Here is an 18,753-nt window from a genome sequence, read left to right on the forward strand (position 1 = left end):
AGGTGTCTTTGTCTGTCTCCTTTCCCAGATTTATCCAGAGATAATTATCTCATGCTGGAGACTCGTTTCCCCTTGAGGACCAACGGGAACATCCACTTAAAAATTAAAAAATAATTGGAACTAACAGAATGCTTGTAGTTAGTGATCCTGTTACCGCTGCTGCGGGGCACAGCTCTCGCCCCCACCATCTGGTCTGTCCCGACCGGGCAGACGCAAGTTCTCCAAGCTGGAATTCTTCTTTGTCCTGCAGGGCGCCGCTCTGGGCTGGTACTCTGATATTCACATGAAAATATCATAATACTAAAAAATAACAAGTGAATAGTTTGCCAGACAATTTCTCTCCCGTCAGGAAGACAAACATGAGGAATTTCAAAGGCGTGACAAAGACTGTGGTACACCAAAGCCATTAAAATTCACCTGGGCTGCCTGGCAATGCAAGGATAACGACCCCCTGTCTGTGCTCCTACAGTAGAAGCCACTGTTGCGTTTTCAAATCCCATTGCAATGAACGGGCGCCCAGAGCCTCTGAACAATAAATGCTGATACGCATAAAACCACACGCCATTTAAAGTAAGCGGTCACCAGAGGGTAGCGAGTAACGCGCGTACAACAGATTAACACATTTGGCCTTTGCTGAAGCGAGTGCTATGCTATTAATTTTTCGTTGTACCCTGGCTTTTAAATCTTGTTTCTGTGTGCTTTGTGGCGAGGCCTCCGGCTCTCACCGGTTTACTTCCACCCACATAACACAGAGGTTTTGTCCTCTGTGACGTTACTAAGTTGAAGCTTTAGCGCGCTTCATAAAACAAATGACCCGGGGTAGGAAAACACAAGCACCCGCGGAAGCTGGCCCTGCCCCTCACGGACCGCACTGACGGGCGGCGCCGCGCGGCCCCGCCAGCCAATCGGCGGCCCCGCCCGCCCCGCCAGCCAATCGGCGAGCCCTCCCGCCCCCGCCAGCCAATCGGCGGCCGCGGCGCCCTCTGGCGGCACGGCGCGCTGGGGTGGGGGCGGTTCTCCCAGTGCGCGTGCGCGGCGCAGGCTAAAGGCGCGTCTCGCGAGGCGCCGCGCGCTGCCCCTTCCTGCCCCCAAGATGGCGGTGCCCGCGGAGGCGCCGGCGGCTGCGGAGGGACGGTTCCGCACGCGCGACGTGTTGGTGCCCGGCGGCCCCTCCGACTTCGGGTCGCTGCTGCTGTCGGCGCCGGTGCTGGCGGGGCTGGAGGCGGCTGGGTTCCACAGGCCGTCGCCGGTCCAGCTGAAGGCCATCCCGCTGGGGCGCTGCGGCCTGGGTGAGTGGGCGGGCCGGGCGAGGGGCCGGGCGCGGGGCCGGGGGCAGCCTGGGGCCTCCGGTGACCTCTTTGGCGGCTTTTTCCAGATCTCATCGTGCAGGCCAAGTCGGGCACTGGCAAAACCTGCGTGTTCTCCACCATCGCCCTGGACGCGGTGCTGCTGGAGAGCCCCGCCACGCAGGTGAGCCCTGGCATGCTGCTGCTGGCCCGGCCCGCCCTTACCGGTATGCGGGGAGCGGGGGGCAGGCGGGGGGATTTTGCTTTGTGAGAGAGTGTCTCTCTTCTTCTTGGGAAAACGGCATTGTCGCCTGTGAGACATAGTATTTGAAGTCATCCCTACTCGATGTTAAGCTTTAATCTTCAGAACCTTCTGCAGCTTTTGGATTTAATCCTTGGCCCTTACAGATTTTGATCCTGGCTCCTACACGAGAGATTGCTGTGCAGATTCATGCTGTCATCACAACTATTGGAATAAAAATGGAAGGCTTAGAATGCCATGTCTTCATTGGTGGGACTCCTTTGAACCAGGACAAAATCAGACTAAAGAAGTGCCACATCGCAGTTGGCTCCCCAGGTACGGACGATCTTCGTTGTGCTTCAGATACTGCGTGATACTTCACAGTACAATAATTGGTGCTTTTGAAATTCGGGTTGGTTTGGGTTTGTTTTGTTTTTTTTTTTTTTAGTAAAAGGGGACAGTCTCAAAGGCCAGTGCTAGAGACATTAGACCAGGTATTTTTAGTGACATTTTTCCAAATGTGTGACATCTGGAAAATATGTGACATTATTCCAAATATGCCTTTTTTTAAGGTTTCTTAAAATTGATTTTTAAAGAAATTAGAAAATTAATTGTTAGAACCTTTCAATTAATATTTTTGAAGTTCCTTTTACTTTTTCGTTCATATGTAGGTCGAATAAAACAGCTCATAGAGTTGGACTACTTGAATACAGCCAGTATTCGGCTTTTCATTCTTGATGAAGCAGACAAGCTTCTAGAAGAAGGCAGCTTCCAGGAACAAATCAAGTAAGAAAAACACTTATCTTGTGCATTTATCAGTAGATTAGGTACATATTTTTTAGTCATTCCCATTTCTTTGTCTCACAGTTGGATTTACTCTTCACTACCAGTCAATAAACAGATGCTTGCTGTTTCAGCTACTTATCCTGAGTCATTAGCTAATGCTTTGACCAGGTACATGAGAGAGCCGACATTTGTGAGGTTGAACCCTACTGATCCAAGTCTCATTGGTAAGTGTAAGTTCATTTATGGTGATGTTATTAATGGATTGAAAAGAGTATACTAAAATGAAACGATGTACCTTTAAAAATTGTGATTCTTTGTAATTTTCCTCCACAGGTGAGTTGATTAGTTTATGAAGTATTTATTACAAATGTTGATGTATTTAAAACAGCAGTAATGAATGTAACTTTCTGGTTTTTCTATCTGTTCAAAAAATGTTTCAGTCTTCTAAGAAAAACCTGTCTTGTAGCTTCTTACTTGGCACATGTGTGTGCTTGTTTAAATTTAAAGTCTTAGTTTTAGCTGCAGTGACACATGTTGACAGCAGCATAGCATTGTGCATGTTTTTATGGAAACCCTTAATCTGATGGTATGTTTGGTTTCGTGCTCAGGGCTGAAGCAGTATTACAAGATTGTGAATTCCCATCCGCTTCCACATAAAACATTTGAGGAAAAAACCCAGCACCTACAGGAGCTGTTCAGCAAAATTCCATTTAATCAAGCCTTAGTCTTCTCAAATTTGCATAGCAGGTAATAAATTTGAAATAAAATCTGTAAAAAGCATGTTTGAAAGGAGTGATTTTAATGTCCAGTCATGGATTAGTTTATGTAGACCTTCAGTGAGGCTTCAAAGCAGTATGCAAATTTCAGATCTGAAATATAGCCAGAGGAATGCAGTATGAAATACTGAAAATAAAGGAATCCTTTAGCATGAAGGTACCTCACATGCTGTTTAGAGTACAGTGAGACCTGATATCCTCTTGTCCTGTTCTATCTGTGAGGTGACTGTCCTAGACATAAAGATGAAAGTGACAATTTTGGAATGTAATCCTTGGCTGTAAAGAATAGCTTGTTGATAAATGCATAGGGGTTTTTAGGTCTCCGGTTTTATTTACAGTTTTCATTGCGTATATTCTGTTAGGGCTCAACATCTAGCTGAAATACTGACATGCAGAGGCTTTCCTGCTGAGTGCATTTCAGGTAAGTCCATTCAAAACTTTCTGGTTCTGTTGAAGTTGTGCATAAATGTGACCTAAAATAGGAAAATTAATCTTAAGTCTTGGCTTGCATGGCGTCTGGTTAAATAACCAAGCATAGCGTTTGAATCTTCATAGGTCTTTAGGACTTAAATATTAATTAATCTTTTTACTGATTAGCTTTCCTGTTTTCAAATTTGGTTGAGAATCATTTTTATGAATATACAGATGAGTGCATTGGCTTATCTGTAAAGAGAAAACTACCTTACATTTGCAGGTCAAAGCAGTGTTTGTTTGGAATGCAGATGTTGAATTTAAATCTTTTTTTATTTCTCGCTTCTCTATAAAAAGCTGATAGCTGGCACCTGGTATTTATTATAAACTTTCCTTTGAATTTTTACTTCAACAGTGTTTTCCATGGTTCATGTGTTTAAATAAAATCTGTCTAAAGTCAGCATTGTTCACGAGGGCTACGTACCTACATAATTGATTTCTCCTCAAAATACAAGCAAATTAATTATTTTTGTAATGAATTTCTTTGTTTTCAAGTTTGTCTTGTTTGTTCCTTGTTTACTCATTGGAAACTGATGTTTGGGGAAGTTTCTCTCAGCCTCATCTACAGTTTTACAAAGCAGAGTTTTCTAGAATTTGAGGGGCAGAAAACTGAAGGATGTAATCTGTTTCTAATTTTTGTCTTTTTAGGTAGCATGAATCAAAATCAACGACTTGATGCTATGGCTAAATTAAAGCAATTCCACTGTAGAGTTCTGATTTCCACAGACTTGGTGAGTTGTGTTCTATAGCATACATCAGTACTGTATGTATTGAATAGAACATAAATGTACTGATAAAGCATGGGACTTGAGCTCTGTGCGCGATTTACGTTCACTGTGAAACTTAGAAATTGTCCCGTATTCCTCATCTAGTTCAAACATGGTTTCAAATTTATCTGTTGCTTTGTAGAAGCTTATAGATGTTTCAGAGCAGTAGAATTGTTTATTTTGGGTAGAAGCTATGGGAAGGAATAGTTTGTTTCTTTAGTACAGTATGCTCACAATAATAAGGTCCTAAACAACTTTAAATAGAGCAGTGGTTATGTTTGAGGCATTTAGCTCTTTCATGGTTGCTGTATTTTGATCTTTAGTTGATCGATTGAGGTCCTGTCATGAAAAGACTACTGCATGCTGTCGGGTTGAATTTTTTGATGCTAGGGGGGAAAAACATACTTGCTTGTATGTCATACATCAAAGGCATAAGCGAAATGATCCCTAGTTTTCATGGTCCCAATGCAGTATGCCTGTTTTACATGTAATACTGTAGACTGACTGCAAAATTGTAGGTGCTTTATGGTGTATTGTAAAAACTAAAAGTTATTATATGAGCACTTACTCTCAAATATATTGTATTTATTTAAAGATCTGTTCAGCATATTCAGTTATCTATTCCCTTCTCTCCTTCTCATTTTCTTAAGACATCTCGTGGAATTGATGCTGAAAAAGTGAATCTGGTTGTCAACCTGGATGTACCTGTAGACTGGGAAACGTACATGCATCGTATTGGCAGAGCTGGGCGCTTTGGTAAAAGCAGTCGTGTGGATTTCTTGAGCTTGCACTAGCTTCCCTGGCTCCGGTGAGGTAACGACACTTTCTGTTGTGTATCGCAGGAACTTTGGGCTTATCTGTGACATACTGCTGCCGTGGAGAGGAAGAAAACACAATGATGAAAATTGCTCAGAAATGTAATCTTCAGCTTCTTCCGCTACCAGGTATGCTCTGTCCTATGAATGCAACTGTTCTTTTTTGTTGGTGGTTTTCTTTTTATTCAAACCTTCAGACAAGTCTACAGGGAATTGACATGTACCTTCTCTGCTGAAGTTGCATTAATTTTGGTACAGGTTTTTCATACTCCATGCTAATGACTACTTGTGTAACTGGTACAGTTGTGCGAAGCAATAGAAAATGAACTGAGTGCATGCCTATGGATAGGGAGAGGAGCTCTGCATCCAGCTGTTGCTTAAGCAACTACCTAACTACTTGGATTTCCAGAAATCTATTAAGCCTTTCTCAGGCTGTAAGTTACAGTAGGGGAAGAAAGGAATAGTTGAAACAGAAGACTTGCCTACCCTTGATTTGGCAGAAGCTGTTCTGCTAGAAATCTAGCATTTGCCTTCTTGCATAAGTTCTAATTTTTTATTTGGTTAAGTAAGATATGAAAAATAGGTGACAAGTAGTGCAATGCTGTTTGACTTGATGAACTTTTCAGTGCCTTCCATGAAGAAAATGTTCTGGCTATTTGAGCTTTTTCAAGAATTGAAGTGGTCAGTTTGTAGCCCTAACTTAATGTTTCTTAACGTCTTTTCTGCGATTTTTGCAAAGCTTTGGTACTTGTTTGAGTTCTAGAGGGAGGGATGCACTTAATTGAGTGCCTGCTTGTTTCCCTTTTGTGCAGAGCCTATACCCTCTGGAATGATGGATCAATTTGAAGATGGGGAGGTAGAAGTCAAACCTGTTGTACATACAGGTGCTTCAGTGAATTCTGACACTGTGTGTCTTAGACCAGAGGAACCAGTACTGCAGCCTGTCCAAAATACTTTTTCAGAGGTACCTCAGCCTCTTTCTAATCTTCCAGGTGGTAATTCTTCTGTAGAAAGGCCAAAAAAGGCTCTAAAGCAAAAGCAGATAAAAAAGTGCACAAATTCTACAAATACAGAAAAAGGTAGCAGAAAACCCCAAACTTCCAGTTGCCACATAGAACAGAGGAGTCAAGTCAAAACTGTCTCCAGAATGGATGGGCAACATAACAGTCAGTCTCCAGATGAGGAGGCCTTAAAAAAAAATCTTCCCAGAATTCCATGCTTGTCATCTTTCAAAAGACAACAGAACAATCCCTGGAACTTCTCAGAGTTTGTTGAAGACTATGAGTATTTCATTAAAGAAGGGTTGGAGAGAGAGGTTGAAATTTTAAGAAGCTATTCAGGCCCAGGAGAACAGTGTGAGCTCCCCAGAAATGGTGGTGTAGAGTGGAAAGAGGTGGAACAAAATACAGAGATGGTAGTAAATGGTGTGTCTGGTGACAGTGATGGTTCCTACAGTTCCAGGGCTTCCTCCAAGAGTAGGGAAAACAGCTCATGCTTTGAAGCACTTTCAGACACACCGGAGAAGAATGCTGTTCCCATAGTGCATCAGGGTCATGCAGACTTCTGTTCTACACCAGACAAACCTCAGGAGCTATCACAAGTCCCAAAGCAAAATCGAGGGAAAAACAAAGTTCTGAAACAAAACGCTAAACAAAAGAAAAGCCATAACCATCAGTTCCCTAGTTCTTCCATGAGAAAAACTGAAGACAACTGCTCCTGCAGCTCTTGGGATGATGGTGTTCCGTATGAGGCATGGAGTTACAAAAACTACTGGAAATCTTACTATCAAGCATGGCAAAACTACTATGCTGCAGTGGCTCACTACAGGAAAAGTTACGGTCACTTCAACTGGATGAGTGCCTATCACGTCAACTCAGTCTACCTTCAGGAACTGCTGAAAAGTGGTGACTGATGTAATGACACTGCTGTTGCGACAGGCTGGTTGGTACAATGAATGGACATTATCTGTGGCAAAAACTGCTAGTCTGCAAGTACATGGACAAACATAAACGGACGTTGTTAAAGACTGAAGAAGAATCTTGTCTTTTTCATAAGTGAGCTGTGTCTAGGTAAATGTTTTTTACGTGCATTCTGTTGATGGTGTTGCAACAAGTTGTTAATAAAAGGAAATGAAAGACAGCCGGATGTTCAGTTGCAATATTTATAATGCGAAGTAAACAAAGGAAGGTAAAAGGCAGACATGTACATGTGAGAAATCTCAGTAAGGAGAAAATACAAACTGGCCCCAGTTTTACTTGCTTGACTTGTCTTCTGTGTGACTTGTGGCTGAAGATGAATTCACTGTAAGACTGTGTAGTCTGTTTATAGTTGGAGATCATTCCGTTTTCTGTAATTCTGTTTAACACCAGGCACTGATTATATACCAGTGGTAGAGTAAAACCTGCATCTCCGTGCCTGTATTGCTAATTTAAATCCTGTTAATTAACTTTGTATAAATAACACTTCTACAGCTAGGTGTATGGCAAGCTGTGCAGTAGAGGATGGTTTAATTATGTAGAAAATGGCAGCAATCATAATTGGTCTGTCCCTCTGGGTGCAGCAATATCAGACTTGCCACACTTACAGGAAAGCTTTAATTAGAAGTGAAATTAGCTATTAGTACTAAAACTAATTGGTATTTCCTGTTTGGGTTGCACTGCTTTGTATGTAGCTGTCCCGAAGAAGGAGAAGAGGAGAGTATTGGCTGGCTTAGGGTGTCAGCCCTGGGTTGGCTCCGCACTCATCTTGAAACTTCATCCTCTGGCTTTAATATGTTTGGGATCCTAGAGGCAGATTTCGTCAGCTAGTTTCTTTGATTTCTCAAAGTTCAACAGAGCAAATATAGTCTTGTGTTTTGAGCAGAGTAAGGCTGGATTTCCCTTAGTAAAAGCACTGCTTCCTACCTACTGTGAACCGTAGTTTGAAGGAGAGCTGCTGCTTTAATTTGGTGAAATGGATGTCTTCAGGGATGCTTGATTGCTCACCTTCAGCAACTTTCAAATTCATTTTGAGAAATATGGTACGTTTTCACTTTGCTTACATTGTCGCTTGCTGTTTGAGCGTTCTAATGTTCTTGCAAATTTCCCTGTGCAAATTCTGTGGTGGCCCTGGCAGCACTTACGACCTTTCTGTGGAGTGGTTGGCCTAAACTTTATACCGTGCAATTCAGACTCTCTTCACTGTGCAGAAGAACTGTAAGATTGGTTTAGCTCATGAGCGGCATAGAAATTTAGGGAGCCAGGACAGTGTCCTGCGCTGGGTGGGTTTGGGGTTTTCCTGCAGCTGGGGCAATGGTGGCCTCTAGTGGGTGTCAGCCTTTACTGCAAGAGAGAAAGGTGGTCTGTGGGCGCTTCTCGTCAGCTCTAACTCGGTGGGTGTCAGAGGTCGCCGCATAAGTAATTTTAATTTCTGCTTAAAGAATTTTGAAAATTTTAAATCATGCCTCCAAGTGACACTTTTGGATATGGTTAATATGAGCTCCGCTTTACTTGTTTGGTGGTTGAGACAAGCTGACCCTATCTGCAATACAGAATACAAGACTTCGGCCTAAATGGAATTGCCGAGATGAGATTGCGCTTTTAAAGAAAGGCATAAGATGTGCTCTTTAAATATAATAAATATCTTTTTAGGAGAAGTATTTTTCTTCCCGTACTTTTTTTCCTGCCTTACTCCCTTTGTGTCACAGCAAATTCCTCCAGGGAGGGGTCTCTCCTAGATTTTGTCTGCATAGTTTGAAAAGGCCACGATGATACGATTTTGTTTCCAAGATGAATTTTGTTGCAACTCTTAATGTTCAAAAGGAGAATACTGTAAGAGATGCACTTGGATATCTGCATTATTGCTCTCCTGTAACATCTGTCATCTTGCTGTTCTCATTAGTGGTTGCTTAAGTAAGAGTTATTAGTATTGAAATGCAAATCGAGTGGCTTAAGCCAACACCCAAAGTTCTCCAAAAGAACCTCCCAGACTTTTTTTAGAAGAAATCTACAGCATCATCTTGGTATTTGTGGCACATACTCTGTTTAATCCAGATTGGATACATCAGGTACAGCAGTGGCACAAGACTCAATACTGTAAATGATATACAAGTTTCAACATATGCACTACAATTCCAAAAGAAGACAACAGGAAACTTGGTTCTTCTAGAAAGTTGTTCTCAAATGAAGCTACCTGCAGTTGTATACAGTACACTTTGTATCTGTCCTCTGATGTTTGTAAGCAAAGCCCATTTATAGTACGAAAATAGAAAATAATAAGGTCGAGAGCTTCTTATAACATAAAACTTCTAAAGAAAACACCATTGCATTGGAATGCCTTACTGATTTATCAAAAATATACCATCACACGCATTTTGTAAGATGCTTCATTGGTCCGAGGAGCCAGCGGGAGCTCCCAGTCATAGTTGCAACAGAACGGAGAAGAGCATTCAGTGTGGTTGTTAACTTCTCACCCAGACAGCTGTGTGACTTCTGTGACTAGCACTAGTTTAAATCAAAGTGAAAGGAAACACGTGCACACGTATACACACAAAGTAACAGATTATTGACTGAGAACAAAACTCAGGAAGGAATTTTCACAAGCTCTTTGTCACCTGGTCTTTTTGACGGTTCCACCTGAAGTTTTTCTGGCACAGTTTTTGCATTCTGAGTGTAAGTAGCAGTACTCTCGTATGCTTTCTCAAGAGTTCTCTACGGTCTTTTGTAGCTGTTCATGAATTGAGCTTCAGTTGTTGAAAGAGGAGGTATTAAATCCTACACAGCTTGTATAATTGGCAAAGAGAGGTGAAATGACTTCTTCGAGGTCACTTAGTGATTCATCAAGACAATCAGGAGTAGAACATAGGTTCCTGATGCTGAGTCTCCTAGCTCTAACTAGTGTGCACGCTACCTTCTGTCTGCTCTTAAAGTTTTAGAAAGATAAAACCATTATGAAGAATGTTTATGGCATAGTTAAATGTGAAACCTAAAAACTTGAGCTCTGAAATCATATACCTAGTGCAGTTGCTTAAAGTGTTGGAGAAGAAGAAATGACTTTTTTTTTTTTAAATCAGAATATATTTGATTGGTAAATTATGTGGAAAAGGTATATTATTCATCGAACTTTAAAAGCAGAATAAAGTCTTCAGTTGAAAGCTGCTGGTGTTTGCAAGCCATCCATGAATGCTGACTTTGTAACTCTGCCATAGTCCGACATAGAAAAAATATTACAGGATCCAAAGGATGTTGCAACCCATAAACTAAATGTGGTTTTTAATTTACTGAATTTGCTTTATAATACATGTAAGATACAACACGTTTATAACCTCTTTACTTAAAAAAGCAAAATACTTGAAGAATGCTTTCTTTAGCTGGTATTAATCTGATTTTCATGTGCACACCTTAAGCTGTCTAAACTAGAATGACAGATGCTTGTTTGCAGTAGAAATACATTATCAACTTTCAAGTTAAACAAGTAGCATTGACTCAGCTTAGTATTTCTAGCCAACTGTAATAAAGGATGTATTTTGAATTGCCTGTTAACTTTATTCAACACTAAAGCCGTGTGTGTTACTTAGTTTGATTTTTCCTCAGTTCACTTTTAACAATGGTAATTATTTGACAGACAAAAGTGGTCCCTGGGATAAGAATTTGCTGTAGAAAGTTTTATATTTCTCTTACGCTTGAAGGCAGCTAACTTAAAATGTGGAAAGGAGAATAATTTAACATGGTGCGAAGGAGTATAATGGCAGCAAGAGAGGAAAAAATAAGGAAAGAATTATGGCTGAACAGCAGGGGAAAAATCCTTGACGTTGAGAACTATTAGTCTGGAATAAGCTCTCCAGGGAAGCGGTGGGAGTCCTTTCCTTGGAGAACTTTAAATCTAATCTAGAGAAAGCGATGCAATATAGTGCAGTGAAGGATCTTGTGCTAGCAGAGGATGGATTACATTTTTTAATTCCTTAATATTTATGTACTAGGATGTGTTATCTGTGGCCTCTTCTTTATGGGTGCCCTTAAGATTTTAAGGAAAAGGAAAGTAAAAGGTGGATTTTAAAAAGAGTAGATAGAAGTCAAAGCCTAGATGTGAAAGGTATTTCTCATCAGTCTTTGCCAATTGTGTGCGATTCCTTCTATTAGCAGCCCAATGCCAGGTGAGAAGAGAGCAAATCTATTAATAGAATATGCTGAAAATCTGTGAAAATATTTTTCCCTCAGGAAAGACTTTGTAAAGGAAACAAAATGCTCGGAAAATGGTGTTGCTCCTTTGATACTTTTAATATTGCTTTATGAAAGGCTGAAAAAATAATCCCCTTTCACTTGCTTTTTGTACAAACAATCTGTTTACATCTTTTTTTAATGAACTATTCTAAAACTATAAAAAGTTGTAAGGAATTAGGGGAAAGGGGAAAGCTTTTCAGATGAACTGCCCACATGCTATTGACGTTTTGTTGAGCAGTTTTGCTAATCAGGCTGTTTTGTACCACCTGCCTTTCAGAAAGGTGTCAGGACTAGAACCTACCTATGTTTCTGGATGCCTCTCCTCCCGGAGGTAGCCCCCACCTGAGGAAGGCCCCTTCCACGTGCATCAGGAATGACCAGGATTGCAGGGGTACGTGCTGGTTTTTGTATCCGTATGGATGGATGTGTGTGGCCCTGGGGAACGGGAGAGGGATGCTGGTAACACAGGGCGGTACTGGGGGCCGGTCCAAATCCTTCAGTTAAAGCCCAGAAATTTTCAGGAGTACTTGGCCTTATCTCAGCAATGCTTTATAAGTTGCTATTTAAAGATTATAAAGAGCCTTGCAGTTTAGTAAAGCTAATTGCCTCCCTTTATTGTAGGAATAAGTGGCTGTAGTGCAGTTCCCGTGCTTTTCTGTGCAAATGCTTTCCCTTCTGCCCCGTGTTTCATTTGAGGGATGCTCTGTTGTGCCCTGTCAACCACTGATATGATGGTGGGAGATTCTTGTCTTTGCTGTTTGATGATTGCACTGTGCACTCATAAGGAGGATGTAGCTGTGTTGGGCAATCCGGGGAGGTTTTGTACAAGCATATTTTCAAGTGCTTTCGGAAGCATTACTCAGTCTATTTCAAATCAGTGTATAAAGGGAGCTAATGCCTCCATTAAAAATATTTTTAGCCCTGTTCCTCTAGGCTCAGACTTCCTCAATTTTGTCTGTCTTTATCGTCTGAAAGTCTGAGCTGATGTACTGACGGCATGGGGCAGCACCTGCTAAGCTAATGGTAGAAGAAGCAAGTCTCGTATTTTTGAGCAAGGATAACAGTGATTCCTCTTCTGTGGAAGAGAACAAAGGCCATGGCTGTCTTGACAATCTGAGCCCCAGCAGCCAGCCGGAAACCCCAAGGACTGGCTTTCCTTCTTACTTTTTTTTTATTCTTAAAAATGTTAATTTTTTTTTTCAAAAAGCATTTTGATTGATAGCAATTAAATGCACCAATAGTGCTTTAGAGAAGGGCTGCCACGATTGCTATTTACAGATAAAGAAGTGGGTGCAGAGAGATGAAGTGGCTTGTTTACCACTCCACAGTAAATCAGGAATAACAACGGCAGCACCAAGAATCCATGTGGAGTCCCTGACTCTTTGTAATCGTTTACTCCTGCGCATTGGAAGGAACACCGTACCCTGTCCGCACGGTAGCACTTAACCCTCATTCTGTGCCAGGGTAAAGGAGGGTGCAAGGTGGTAAGTGGTGGAGAGCAAGGCCTCTGATCTACAAGGGTGAGGGTGTTCAGATGGGGAGCAGATGATGACAAATAATGAAATTAAAGCAAAGGAAAGATTAAATTAAAACATCAAGAAAAACTCAATAATGGTAAGATTAACTGCAGTATAACCTCCTACAGGAAGCAGCAAAGGCAGAGCGTTTTAATCATTTAAAACAGGACTAAACATAGTTTAGGGTAACATATTATAGCACTGGAATAAATGACTGTAAGCTGGTGCAGCTACTGAAGGCTTAGCCATAGCCCTAATATTCCTAGAATGTAGGTTTCTAAGGAGGGTATTGAGTTAATGCGTCAGCCGTCTGAGTCCACTCTATAGACTAATGGGTTAGGAGCGCTAACAAAGCGGATTGCTAGCTCATACGTTTAAGTTAGCATGTAGGTCTATTTATCTATCTATACATGTATATGTCTGTATTTATTTATATGTGTATGCGTGTATATGTGTATATAAATATTACATCAGGATAGATTATGACAGATGTTAAAAAAAAGTCATCCCTTTGTGGAATCAGCCTCAAACATGCTCTTTTAACTCTAACGTTGGTAAAATCGCTGTTCAGAAACAGGACATTGAAATGTTTCCTTATTTTCTACAAGCTGTTGCAGGCTAGGTGCACTGCCGTTCGTGGCTGGGTATAGGGCCTTGAAGGGGTGTTTGTGCATGACCAAAATAATTAGCCAAGCTGTGTATGACAAGTGAAAAGGTGGGTGATGTTCCTCACTCTGCCCTTCACGGATCACGCTTGTTATGAAAAGGGGACTTGAGAAAGGCAGAATGGAAGAAAAAAGTTACTCTTCTTAGGGGGTAAATCAGTTATGTTTCAGGACCATGTATTTCCTTAAATACATCATTCCGAGAAGGATCTCAGAAAGAGCTGACCACAGCTTAGTCAGAACTCTTAGCTTCCTGGCAGTACCACACAGTGTTACTTCAGTTTTTGGTTGACTAGAATTGGGAAAAGCATGACTTTTCCCAAACTAAGTGTAGAGCTGCAAAAAGAAAATGCTCTCTGTACCACACTTTGTCAAATGTTTTCCAAACTCCAGTACTGTTCCCCCTTCTCAAGTGGATTCATGCTGTAGATCCTGTGCTGGGACTGGAGAACTAAAATTGCTAACCTAGTCTACCCCCAAAATCGGTGCGACCCAGAAGCCATTGATGAGACAACTAGAGCCCTAAGACTGCGAAAAAGCCAAACACCCCTCTGTCCATGCAAGATATTTGGCTCTGGGGTTAGTTATTATCAAGTATAGATCCAGACATTATTTGGCTACTATTTACAATGGGCTGTATCTCCAGTGCTAGCAAAGAAATTTCTATATAGAAAACAAAAATAAAAAAGCATGGGCATACGTTACAAGAAACCTCTGTTAGACTTATGAACGCTTGATGCAGTTGAGTTCAGTGCTTTCTCATTCTTTGCCATTTGTGTGTACAGTATTAAAAAAAGAATCCTACCTTTTTTTTTTTCTTTTTAAAAATACAGAACTGGTAGTCTAGTCACACTCTTACAAGTAAGTGATAACAAAAATAGAAAGCAGATACCCATGTGGGACTAAAACTCTACTAAAGCCTCTTTTTTTTTTTCCACAAATATGTTTTCACAGACAATAATTAGCAGACAAACACACTGTTTGCAATTGCACTGTATTGACTTAAAAGGCGGATACAAAATTGTCTAAATAAAGAATGCCATCCAGGGTGACACAGGCGTGTGTGTGTGTGCGTGTGCACATGTATGTGCTGACACATGCTTGTATTTTCCTACTGTGCGCCCAATCATGGAAACATGCTCTGCTCTTTGTAATGCAGTGTTGCTCTGATGGGGTTCTGCTGCACACCCGCACGCACACACACAGAGGAATGGAAATAGGTTTCTGTGACAGGTGGCTTCTTTGTCTAAATCTTTTCCTATAAAAGAAAAAAAAATGTGAAATTTTGGTTGGTTTAAAGGTTCTGCTCCATGAAGAAAAAAAATTCACAAAATCCATTGTTTTTCACCTTTTCAGTCATTTCCTCGTGAATAAATATTATCCATTAAAAACCTTTAAAAAGGTGCTGCGATACACAGTGTTATATTTCCATTTCTTTATTGACTCTCTTGTTGCCATGATGATTCTTTCCCTCCAGCCTCCGCAGGTGACTTTTGCCCTGTACCATGGCACAATGTGCTCCCCAAGCAGGTTTTTCCCTTAACCAGCCTCTTCCTCCATCTCCTCATCCTTCCTCAGTCCACAGCGTGAACGCCAGTCTGAAGAAAGCTGCCTCGTTAGGTCTCCATTGCTAATTCGGTGACAAAATGTCAGGTTGGTCCATCCAGGCACAATTTGCAGCAAGAAAGGAACATGGAGGTGTGGAGGGAGAGGGGCACTGGTCTTCCAGCCTCCTTCTGTGCATGAGACGTCTTACAAGGCAGAGACCTTGACTATGTTGCTCGTGGTGGTGGTGGAAATGTTCGTGGAGTGGCTGGGGCTGCTGGGCGGAGGCCTACTCTCGCCTTCTGGCGTGAGTGCCGGCGGCGTGGGGATGCTGATGATGGCTGTCGTTATCTGGGCAGTTTTGCAGTTCGGTCTCAGCCCATCATCTGATTTCATGTTGAGACTGGAACGACTAGAAAACAAATTTAGTGTTTGGCTTTTTTTTTTTTTTAAACCAGGCAGTAGAAATGGGAATGGTAGTTGTTCTTAATCAGTATCTTATTCCTCTGAACTAAGGGCACCAAAATATTCAGAAGACTCCATTTAAATGTTCCCCCCGGTTCCTGCAAGGCATCATTTCTTTCTACCCAGATTACACCAAGCTCTTTCATTATCCCCCCCGGTTAGGATACAGCTTTTCACAAGGCAAATAATTCTATGTTTCCATTTCATTCTTGTGTAATTCTAGTTTAATTAAGAGGACATCCAAATATACTGTCCTGTGTACTGTATATTTCAGAGCACAGGTAGTTCTAAGAAAGAGCTGTTGTCTTCCTTGCGTTTCAGAATGCCTCTTTCAAATTCACTGTCCCTTGATCTTTTCTATTTTTTTCATCTCTGCGGTAGTTTCAAGGATCTGGCAGCTGGCAGCATTCTTATTAGATCTGCATCAATTGCATCCTATAATTAATTACAGAGGGAAAATGATAGGTTGATTTCTGTGCATCTGCACAGCTACAGGAGTCTGCTATTACCAGCCCAACATGTTCATTTTAAACACAAGCCTGTCCTTTTAAAACGTAAAGCTCCCAGTTGGAAAGCTATTGCTGTTGTTATCTCAGAGTGACTCACCAAGAGGATGTTTCTCGATCGCTCAAGCATCCCAAGAACACGGCAGAACCCTTCCTGCTCCCCGGTTGCCTCAGTCACAAGCTGAGAGTGGGGCAGTCTTAGGGACTGGGTGGTTCTGCCAGTGGTAACCAGTACACCCAGTTAGTTGCATTCCACATGAAAAACAACTTAAAAGCTTTTTTTCTCTCTCCATTCTTACACAGTTTGGTAAGCAAGTGAAATAACAGACAGTGTTGACATTTAAAATATCACTGGCATCTGATTTAGCACCCACCGAAACAGGCAGAATAGTTGACGTTCCCCTGAATTACGGTTTTAGGTGCTGGTTTAAGCTATTGTCGTCTTGAAACTGCAAGAGCCAGAGACTTGTTTTGTGCTTATTCATTCATAATTCATTCTCTGAAATGCCCTTCTGACTTCACCCTGGCAATAGTGATCACTTGCTGCCCTAGAGGCAGCTTCGTTTCAGTTTCTAGATCCCTCTGATAGGAATAGGGAGAAGAAGAACAGTAAGTTCAAAAACAGCCGGGTGCACAAGAAGCTTAATGGGCCGAGGGAGACTTCGGAAGTAATTTAATATTTGCAAGAAAGATATGGTGAAGAAATGGGTTTTTTTCAGCAAGTTACATATAAAATGAAAGTTTCAAAATTTTCTATCAAGACACTTCTTCACCTGTGTCACTAATGGCTTTTTAGGTGAGAGCTCCTGGACACCATTGTGAAATTCCTCCTCATTTGTTTCCCAGTGATGCTTACAGTTGCGATTTAGACTTTTGGACAATGAAAATCAGTGAAGTGAGTGTCTCTGGTGCACCATGTCATTGCGTACAGCTCTCTGAGAGCTTTTGTGGACAGACACTGATTAGCCAGTTGTCCTTGCCTGCTCCCAGTAAAGGCTTGGAAGTACTGGGCTATCTGGGAGGTGGGCCGTGAAGTGGTCCTGTGCCAGCTTCAGTGAGTGGCTCACAGCTGGGAACTGCTGGCTCCTGCCTGTGTGATTAGCACTTCATTGGCAGGTTTCAGCTGGAATTCATTCTTCTACGTCCAATCTGGTCAGAGAAGAGCTGCACTAGAGTGTAGCTTTGACTGGGTTCTTTCCGGAATGCCTAGGAGCTACTTTCCTTGGGTCAGCATTAGGAGGAGGGAAATTAAGATGCTCCCAGCACTAGTCCCCTCTCCCTGGCTGGAGAAGAGGCCTGCAAGAACGTTCCTTTGGGTAATGCACTTCAGAGACTTGCGTGCAGTATTTAGCAGCAAGAGCCTACTTACTGTACCTTGTTGTAAGTGAGGGCTGCTCGCTGCACTGGATGTGGATGGTGCTGAGCTCCTGCATACTCCGGAGGCGAGTGGCTGGCACACTGGAGTTGGGAAGGTGAGTGGTCTTCTTGTTGCGGCGAGAACAGCAGGAGGTGGTCAGTCCATGGTGACTCGACAAGGAGGGGCTCCGAGAAGAAGGATAGTTTTGCATTGAGCTCTCCATGCAGTTCTGCTCAAACAGTTGCTCATCTATGAACTCGTGGTTCTGGCAGGGAAAAGAATAGCACTGTTACCTTCTGGTGACACTACCAGCTTTGGCCCAACAGCAGTTTGTTTTCAAGGGCACCTTTGGCTGGGTTGGTGGGATGTGTCAGCCCCTTCTCTGTGTAAGACACTCTCTGCCTCTGTGTCTGAAAATACTTGTACTAGGCACATCTTTAAAAGAAATGACTCTGCCCTTCCACTCACTGCAACCAAGAGAAGGTTTTGCTCTGCTGCATCAGGAGGGGAATAAGGGAAGCTGCTACAGTGACAAAGGCGTGATAAGTCTATCGATGCTGTCTTGCTTATGGAGCCTGAGATGGTTAATATGTTTGAACCTCCTTTCATTTTTGTGTCTGTTTTCCAGACTTCAAAATGTGGCTTCAAAACGTCTGCAATGCCACATGGTTCGGAAACCCAAGAGGAGATTTAGGCTCCTTTTTCTTTGCCGCTCGGACAGGATTGCATTGCACTTGGATGACCATCTACACATAGAGCTTGATTGCAGGATGTTGCTTGTATTGGCTATTGGGTGCAAAGCATACCTGCCGTTCGCTGGGCGCTATTAGCTGAGGGGAAGTAAACGTGGCAGGGGAGTGGGGAGCGTAGAGGGGAAGGAAATTCAGAAAGCTGAATCTGTAAAGAGTTTTTGCGCTAAGGAACAAGAAATCATGAAAGAAAGAACTCTTATGTGCGTGTATGAACACCCAAGTAGTTCTAGTAAACATACTTTATCCAGTCCCTGTCAGCATCAGAAAGGATGGGAAACAAAAGCAACCATGGTGAAGGCAGCCATCAGTTTTCATCGGAACAATTAACAACTCTGACAGGAAACAAGAGCACTGGGTAGCCAAAAAGAGCCACGTGCACAAACTCCCAAGGACAAGACCAGGAACAAGAAAGGAAGCAAACACTCTCCAGACACATCACAGAGACCACAGAGAAAACATTGAATTAAAAAGGAAATACCTTGATGGTGGAAGTTCGTACAGATAACAGGGGATCATCCACAAGATAGGACAATCCCTATGAGACAACATGCCAACAAAAGATAAAAACACAATTGATTGTCCATTCCGGCATTCAGAAGTTTAGTCC

The 18,753-nt window shown here is 42.1% G+C and overlaps 2 protein-coding genes across 7 annotated transcripts in view; one reads left to right on the forward strand and one right to left on the reverse strand.

Moving 5' to 3' along the window:
* The first annotated feature begins 1,030 nt into the window (after positions 1 to 1,030).
* DDX20 (DEAD-box helicase 20) lies at positions 1,031 to 12,225 on the forward strand. 2 transcript variants are annotated; one of them, XR_012584320.1, is made up of 12 exons: positions 1,031 to 1,289; positions 1,376 to 1,470; positions 1,695 to 1,863; positions 2,199 to 2,313; positions 2,395 to 2,537; positions 2,922 to 3,060; positions 3,452 to 3,510; positions 4,209 to 4,291; positions 4,978 to 5,083; positions 5,170 to 5,271; positions 5,955 to 7,211; positions 11,617 to 12,225. XR_012584320.1 is itself a non-coding variant. In XM_074563946.1 (11 exons), exons 1-11 carry the CDS (start codon positions 1,094 to 1,096, stop codon positions 7,052 to 7,054), a joined length of 2,307 nt encoding a protein of 768 aa, XP_074420047.1. In that variant the 5' UTR covers positions 1,031 to 1,093; the 3' UTR covers positions 7,055 to 7,281. The 2 variants fall into 2 exon arrangements, 1 of the variants encoding a protein (XP_074420047.1); XM_074563946.1 differs by lacking the exon at positions 11,617 to 12,225 and having other exon boundaries at positions 5,955 to 7,281.
* Positions 12,226 to 14,498: 2,273 nt separating this feature from the next.
* KCND3 (potassium voltage-gated channel subfamily D member 3) overlaps positions 14,499 to 18,753 on the reverse strand; it is a 121,420-nt gene continuing 117,165 nt past the window's right edge. For 4 of the 5 annotated variants that reach the window (XM_074563947.1, XM_074563949.1, XM_074563948.1 and 1 more), the window contains exons 6-8: positions 18,625 to 18,681; positions 17,412 to 17,659; positions 14,499 to 15,478 (exon numbers count right to left, since the gene is read on the reverse strand). In XM_074563947.1, the coding sequence (XP_074420048.1) occupies positions 15,274 to 15,478; positions 17,412 to 17,659; positions 18,625 to 18,681 (510 nt within the window). In that variant the 3' untranslated portion in view covers positions 14,499 to 15,273. Of the gene's footprint in view, positions 15,967 to 17,411; positions 17,660 to 18,624; positions 18,682 to 18,753 lie in introns of all 5 variants that reach the window. The other variant, XM_074563952.1, reaches the window with a different exon arrangement.

The sequence above is a fragment of the Larus michahellis genome, chromosome 21, assembly GCF_964199755.1.
Source record: "Larus michahellis chromosome 21, bLarMic1.1, whole genome shotgun sequence".
Taxonomy (NCBI): Eukaryota; Metazoa; Chordata; class Aves; order Charadriiformes; family Laridae; genus Larus; species Larus michahellis.

Coding starts and splice junctions, on each gene's coding strand:
- DDX20 (XM_074563946.1), top strand. CDS start 1,094: ATGGCGGTGCCCGCGGAGGCGCCGGCGGCTGCGGAGGGACGGTTCCGC. Junction 1,864..2,198: donor CATCGCAGTTGGCTCCCCAG/GTACGGACGATC, acceptor GTTCATATGTAG/GTCGAATAAAACAGCTCATA. Junction 2,538..2,921: donor TACTGATCCAAGTCTCATTG/GTAAGTGTAAGT, acceptor TTTCGTGCTCAG/GGCTGAAGCAGTATTACAAG.